At 58.7% G+C, this 7,531-nt stretch overlaps 1 protein-coding gene across 1 annotated transcript; it reads left to right on the plus strand.

Moving 5' to 3' along the window:
• Positions 1-303: 303 nt before the first annotated feature.
• Positions 304-6,884, plus strand: VOLCADRAFT_97804 (uncharacterized protein; the record flags this gene model as incomplete). Its single annotated transcript, XM_002956725.1, has 6 exons — positions 304-336; positions 381-440; positions 2,361-3,939; positions 4,489-4,679; positions 5,718-6,342; positions 6,817-6,884. The coding sequence occupies 6 exons, from the start codon at positions 304-306 to the stop codon at positions 6,882-6,884; spliced, it is 2,556 nt and encodes an 851-aa protein (XP_002956771.1).
• Positions 6,885-7,531: the final 647 nt, after the last annotated feature.

A 7,531-nucleotide genomic window follows, 5' to 3' on the forward strand; every position in this document is an offset into this window, starting at 1 on the left:
TGCATAACCATTTTGCAAACACAGACCATTATGCCAAATCTTTGCTGTAATGCCTCTGGCCCAGATGACATTGCATGTGCAACATGTCAAATAAACTCTGCTGCCCTTCTGCAGTGCACTTCAATCCTATATTTGTACATAATATTCGTGTAATATGAAAGGTGACTTCTTGCCAGCAGGGTAATGATCGGAGACCTACTTATGGCATCCCATGGATTATGCGGCATGTATCCGCATCATTTGTTCTATGTAATAGAATTTGTTTAAAAGAAAAATCTCGAAGAGCTATCCTGTTGGTATTTCATGGCTGGACTTCCAGTGCTCCATCCGTACCCAGTGCGGGGCCCGCCCGTCGCCTGCGTAGCTTCCCTACCACATAGACTTGCCCGGTTATCGGGCAATTTAGGTCGTTAACGGGGTATGCGGAGACCGGTTACCAGGTGGATGGTTACCGGGGGTCGTTAATCGGGGTGGTTACGATTGGGTTACCGGGTTGATCGTTACTGGGCATTAACCGGGACTGGTTACCGGTTTGAAGGCTATCGTTTTTCGCATTAATTTACAGCAGCAAGGACAGCCCTCTATGGCCGGTACTCAGCTCAGTGTCTTTTTTGAAAGTAATATATTCCTTAAAAGTAATAAACAGGCCATTTTGGCGTTTGGAAAAAAGGAATGAAGTGAGGCCGATCCTCAAAGCCCTCAGCACTCCTCCTCTGGCGATCTAAGTGATGCCCAGCACTGTGCTGCGTAAGCATGATGCTGCGTTTGCGGCGGTCCTGGATGATGTCCATGCCGAGGTAGTAGCGCGCCTCTCCAAGGTCTCGTACTGCGAAGCAACCAGCTATGGCCGGCTTGGCGGCCTCGACCAATTGCAGGTTGTGTGCCGCCACCAGCATGTCGTCAACGTGCACGAGCACATAAATTGAGCCGTCGGACCCGCGCTTGACGAATAGTGCGGGGTCGGACATAGACGGCTCATAGCCTAGCTTGCCCAACTCCGCCGCCAGTTTCTCGTACCAGCAGCATGGGGCTTGCTTGAGGCCGTAGACGGACTTTAACAGCTGGCACGCCTGCGTCGGGTCGCCGTTGCTGTAACCTGGTGGCTGTCGCATCCACAGCTCCTCTGCTAGGTCGCCTTTTAAGAAAGCCGTTTTGACGTCCATCTGATGGACCGTCATACCCCTGGCCGCTGCCACAGCTAGAAGTGCCCGCAGGGAGGCTGCACGCGTGGTGGGCGCAAACAGCTCTCCGTAGTCTATGCCCGTGCGCTGTTCAACGCCCTTCACCACCAAACGCGACTTATAGCGTACCTCACTGCCTGGCTCCTGTTTGACCTTGTAAACCCAGTGGCAGTCCAGGATGCGTGCACCGGGCGGCGGTGTGCCCGACTCCCATATTTTGTTGGAGAGCTGCGACAGGATCTCGTCATCCATCGAACTCTTCCACTTGTCAGCTTGCGGACTCGCCACCGCTTCCTCGTATTTGCGCGGCTCCTGCACCGCGCTGTGGCCTCCGCTGTCCGCACTGCTGTCGGGCATGTTAAGCTCCTGTGCAGCGCTATTGTGTCCACCGTTGGCACTGCCGTCGGCCACGTTAAACTCAGCGCGATCAGTGCTACCCGACGCTTTGTTAAGCAGCGGTGGACTACCCAAATCTCCGCCGCCACCGCTGCTGTTGTTGGCCAGGCTGACCGGGGCCAGCGGCTGGTGCAGCGGTTGCCGTTGACTGCAAGTGTTGGGGTGGAGGGGGGGCGCTGGGTTCACTGGGGGCGGGGCATCCACTTGAGTTGGCGGTGTGGCAGGCTGTGTTGAGCCGCCGACGGGGTTGCTGCCGCCAGGACGGGCGGGGCTGGTGCCGAAGGGGGTGCCCGCCCGTTGAGATGCCGGGCCGTGGTGGTCGTCATCGAAGGTGACATCGCTGCTAACAGTCACCTTGCCGTCAACAAGGACGCGGTGGGCGGCCGTGTTGCGCTCCGGTCCAAGGTAGGTTCCCGCCTTCACGCGGGGACCGAGCTTATCCTGCTGGCTGGCTGGGATGCGGATGTAGGCCAGGCAGCCAAAGGTGTGCAGGTGGCTGACGTCGGGGGTGACGCCATGATAAGCTGCCCACGGCGTGGCCTCTCGGTGGCCTCCTGGCCGTCTTGTGGGCCGCCAAAGCGGTACCTCGTCGCAGCAGCAGCTGGCACTGTTGAGGCAGACGGGGGCGTCCACACAGGCCTGACAAACACACCTGAGATGGACACACCTCGCCTCGAGCTGCACCGCCCCACCAACGGACCCCTGGTCGCCATCGTGCGCATGCCTGACACCCCTGAGCGGATTGAACAGGCTCACATGCCCATCTATATACACCTCCCTCAGCCGCCCAGCATCGATGGCACCATCGAGCTCTTCACGCTCGCCCCGCACCAGGCCGTGCCCTTCATGCTTATGGCCCAGTACTTCGACCGCCATGATGAGCCTGACCCTGGCGACCCACCGCAGATGCTGGTGGAGGGCAAGCCCGGCACCGGAAAGACCCAATTCATACAGGCGCTGCTCTGGTACACATTCCAGCATGGCTGCCCGCACTGGGCGGCCACCTGCGCCTACTCCTGGGCCGCCGCAGCTGCCTTCAACACGCCAGTGCACCGCAGCCTCTCCACCCACGCCATGTTTGCCCTCTCCGCTGGCAACAACCAAGCGGAGAGTGTCAGGAAAGGCAGCGCTGCCAGCCTACAGGTGCACCGCAATGCCGGCACTGGTGCGCTCATCATTGATGAGATCGGCATGAACAGCCTAGACCACCTGGGCGCGTGCAACCAGTCATGCACCCATCACCTGTTGCCGCCATCACATCTCGCCGGCGACCACCCCGCCGCCACCATCTTCAGCAGCCGCCCCAGCGCCAACACAGGCGATGAGTTCCAGCACCCAAAGCCAGGTGGGCCGCCCCTATACCGGTACACCGCCGCTGTGGAACACAACCCCCAGTCCTCACCCTCCGTCCCGACTGCGCAACCTCTGCACGGAGAGGATGACAACAATGGCGTCCCTAACGATGCTGCTGCTGGAGCTCAAGGCGGCAAACAGCAAGCCGAAGTAACAACACGCCACACCCGGGCCGTCCCACAGACCCAGAGCTGCATCCTCGAGGGCTTCCGGGTCTACCGAGCCCTGGCCAAGACGGTCTTCTTGCTGGAGAAGCAGCAGCGCCAGGACAGCAGTCCCTCTGGTCGTCGCCTGACAGAGTACGCCTCTATGTTCGGCGGCGAGCCAGCCACCGAGCAGCGCATAGCAGAGATGGTTGACGACCTCAACAGCCGCGCCATCATCGACTTGGCAGACCTGGCACACCTTGAGCCGCGCGTCGTGCTGCAGAGGAACGAACCACGCCACACGCTCAACACCCGGCTCATCATGCTGGAGGCAAACCGCAAGAACCAGCACCTTATGGTGTGGAACGCCGACCACGTCCCTGTCCAGAAGCGGGGCGCCGCTGTGGAGCCGCCCTTAACACACGTGGAGAAAGCAGTTGTGATGTGGATCAAGGATGACGAGTTTGGCCACACCACCGCCGACACGTGGTACTACCATGGCGCCCGTTACATCCTCCTTGACACGACGGCAGCTGATGCCGGGGCGAGTCACAACAACGAAGTGGAAGCCTGCGGCTTGCTTGAGGATGGCCGCGAGCCAGCAGATGACGGCCGTGGGCCATACCGCTGGCTCAAGTACCTGCCAGCGGCCGTCATTGTGCGGCCTGTGAGCGGCCACATCCCCGAGACCGTGCTGCAGGGCCTTGGAGACTACGCAAGCAGGGGTGGCGCCTTCATCCTGACACCCCGGGCGTCTTGCATGGCCGAGGTGGAGATGCCCGCCGGCGGATGTGGCACCATCACAAAGCAGATCCGGCACCTCAACGTGCCGCTGGGCGACCGCCAGGAGGCCACGGGGACAAGTGGCCACGGCGTGGCCTCCCTGAGAGGGAGCCACATTGTGCAGGAGGTTGGCGTAGAGCAAAGCCTCCGGCCAATAGCTGTCCGAGAGGGCGGCATCGTACAGCATAGCCCGCACACGGTCGAGGAGCGTGTGATTGAGCCGCTCCGCTGCTCCGTTCTGCTCCGGGGTGTACAGCGCCGAGTGGGTGTGCGCAGTGCCGTGCTGGTGTAGCCACTGCTCCAGTTGCTCGGCGACATACTCACCACCGTTGTCACTATGAAGTGTGCGTACCCTCCAGCTGCGTCACCATGTCCTGCAGCGCTTTGCCCACTTGGTTTTGGCTAACCAGCGTGTGAACGGCAGACAAACCGGAGGCACCGTCCAGCAGCGTTAGCAAGTAACGTGCCCCACCTCGGCCCGTGGTCGGCATGGGCCTGCACAGGTCAGAGTGCACGACCTCCAGTGCATGCTGAGGTCGGTTGCCGTGGCTGACATGGGCTGTAGCTGTGGTCTTCGTGATGAGCTCCTCCAGCGCCCGGTAACCAAGGTGGCCGAACTGGCGTTGCAGGCGCTGCGCTGCTGCGAGTTCGGCGACTGAGCACTCAGTGGCGCCCAGTTGCCCTTGGTGTTGCTGCCGTTGTTCGGCTGGTCTCCGCCGGCGTCACTGCTGGTTGTGCTGCCATCGCGGGTGCTGGGGGCGCCGGCTCTGTCTCCCGCGGCGCCGAGCGCGTTGACGGCGCGTTTGGTCGGCGCCAGCAGGTCCACATCCATGACGTAATGCCCCCACTCGCTCCATGCGGTGATAGACAAGCTGCTTTGCGGGAGGCCTACACGCGAGAACCGGCGGCCCGTCTTGTCTGTGCGAACGTGACCGAGCAGCCGCGCGTCACGAGAAGGTCGACAGACATGAGTGTGTGTCCCGAGCTGGGGACATGCAGCACGTTGCGCAGCCAGACAGATTCCCCATCGCGCGTCCTAGGAGCAACTGCCCTGTTCCCATGACGTCGGCTAGCTGATTGTTTCCCCACTTGATTTGCTGAGGCGCACCGACAGGGATGTAATTGTGCATCAAGGAACGGTCACCCGTGAGGTGGTAAGGTGAGCCAGAGTCTAGGACAACACATGAACTGCTACCACTGCCATCGACGACCAGCACCGTGGCACGGTTCTGGCGTGAGCTTCTTCCGCCACCGCCGCCACCACTGCTTCCGCCTGCAGTGTCGCTGCCGTTGCGGCGGCCGTTGCCGCGTCCAACATGGCCGCGTTCACGTGCCCTGTCGCCCCCGCTGTTACTGACATTGCCGCTGCCGGTGCCTCCGCCGCCGCCGTCACGATGGCGGTTGCCGCTGCCACTGCTGCCGGCGCCGGCACTGCATGGCTGCTCGAATGCATTGCTGCGGTAGAGACCAACGGACTCGTCCGCCAGCTTAACAGGGTATTCGCGGACGTAGAGACCAGGCTGTCCACAGTAGCGGCAGATGTCGTTGGCACCCGCGGCGCCCGAGGCGCCAGCAGCACCGCGGACTCCTGGTGTTCCTGCCGTCGAATACGGAGATGTTTGCACCGGGCGAGGGCGGGTCGAGCACTTTCCTCCCCCCCCCGTCTTGGGAGGTCGTAGCAGTACGGGTGCAGTTTTAGCTTGGGCGCAATCGTGTAGCACTCGGGCGGATAGTGTGGCGCTTCCCCGCTACTCTTTGGATCTTCAGTCGGTTGCGGCGCCCCGTCATTACTAAGTTGTTGTTGGTGCAGCTGCAGCTCGCGGCTCCTAGTCTGGATCACTCTGCGCGTCTTTTGCAGATTGCTCAGGTTGTCATGTCTCGTGTTGGCGCCAGAACCTGGCAGTCGTATGCGTCGCATTTTGCCGCCTTTGTGTGTTTCTGTGTGGGGGAAGGTTTGGAGTTTCTCCTGGCCTCCCATTATGCCGGGCTCTTGTGGGGTCAGTTTCTCGCTGCCAAGGGCTCCATCCAAGTCCGCAGAGCGCAGCCTTATTTCAGTGCTATCATCTCCGTGCATGACTTGCTCGGGTACCCTAAGCCCTGTGCCGGAGACAACACCCTGTTGGCCGCGTTCCATCGAGGTTGGGAGTGCTTGCAGCACTCAACGGTGCCTGCTTCCGCGCTCGTGTTGGCCTTTAGTGCAGGTGATGCTTGGCATCTTTATGAGCAGTTGGCCGTGGTACCCGTTGGCTCCGAGTTAGCCTTGCCGTTGTTGTTCGTCGTGTTGAGTTTCTGTCTCTTGCTTCGCCCAGACTCTCTGCTGTCGGTAACCTGGGCGCGTGTTGCTGTCGTTCAAGGGGAGCAAGTTGTTCAGTACAAACCCCTCAATTGGAAGGGCCATTTGGTTGCCGTTTGGTTGCCCGTTTCCCTGCAGTGGGCTGTCCGTCAGCGTTTTTTGCGTGATCCGTCGCGGTTGTGGCCGGCGGGTCAGTCTACGCGTGGTGCTGAGCGTTGGTTTGACTTAGTCCTTGCAGAGTGTGGTTTGCCTCATATGCGCGGGGTGCATTCTCCCTATAGCCAGCGTCGTGGTGGCGCTTCCGCTGCTCGGGCGGTGGGAGTACCGTTTGAGATCGTTGAAGCGTTTGGCGGTTGGTCTGCCGGTTCTGTAGCCCTCAGAGAGCAAACACAGAAAGTATGAAGACAGGGAACCGTCGCGGCGACATTTTCATTTACGTGATAGGTAACATATAATGTTAAGTAATTAGGATGTAACACGCCTGCTTGGTTCTTGCCGTCTAACATATGGATGCCGTACACTTTTCCGTTATTACGGTCAAAGTATGAGGTGCAGCATACGTTTACAGTACTTCTCCTTTTGTTAGGTTGCAGATTACTTGAAAGGAACTTGCTCCAGTTGGCGACTGGAGGAAGCATTCGTTCCCAACTTTCCCGATCTGCAGAGCCCGACATCAGAAGCTGGCTGAGAGACAAGGAAGAAAAGATTACTAAGCTTAAAAATATGGTCTAGGGTTGCATTAAATTGTCTGACAAACAGGGTGATTCCACTTGGCCGCACACTAGCATTAACAGGGTATTTCCACTTGGCCGCACACTAACTTTTGGACATTATCTTTAACGTGGACTTAGTGTGTGGCAGTGGACAGGTGTTTCCACTAAGCGCCCCGGAACCATACGACAGGTTGCTATAAAGGCACCAAACCATTGTTATAGTAAGAGTGGGTGTAATTTAATGCGCAAATCATTACAGTTTGGTCGGCAAATTGCTGGAATGTGGGCAATTCGACCGGTCCTGCTGTGAATTCCACTGGTTAGCGGGCTATTTGCGGCTGTGGATAAAGGAAAATACAAAAGCCAACGTAGGGCCATGAAGAAGGAAAATGGCTGACTATGAATTTTCCCGCTCGGAAGTTAATGTCCACTTTGAAAGTTATCAGCAGGTCTGAGGCCCTGATAACTAGTGTGCCACTAAGGCGGACTTAGTGTCCGAGGCGTTTCCACTGGGCCCTTCGGCTTTTCGCGTACGGAGCCCCTTTACGCGATTTTCTTAAAGAACTTTTACTTTCTATTAATGTATTTAACTAGTTTCTTATTGCTTGCATGATTTGCTGAGCCAGGTGTGAGATTTTTGAACTTAATGTTAGTGTGCGGCCTAGG

Source organism: Volvox carteri (genome assembly GCF_000143455.1).
Source record: "Volvox carteri f. nagariensis unplaced genomic scaffold VOLCAscaffold_65, whole genome shotgun sequence".
Classification (NCBI taxonomy): Eukaryota; Viridiplantae; Chlorophyta; class Chlorophyceae; order Chlamydomonadales; family Volvocaceae; genus Volvox; species Volvox carteri.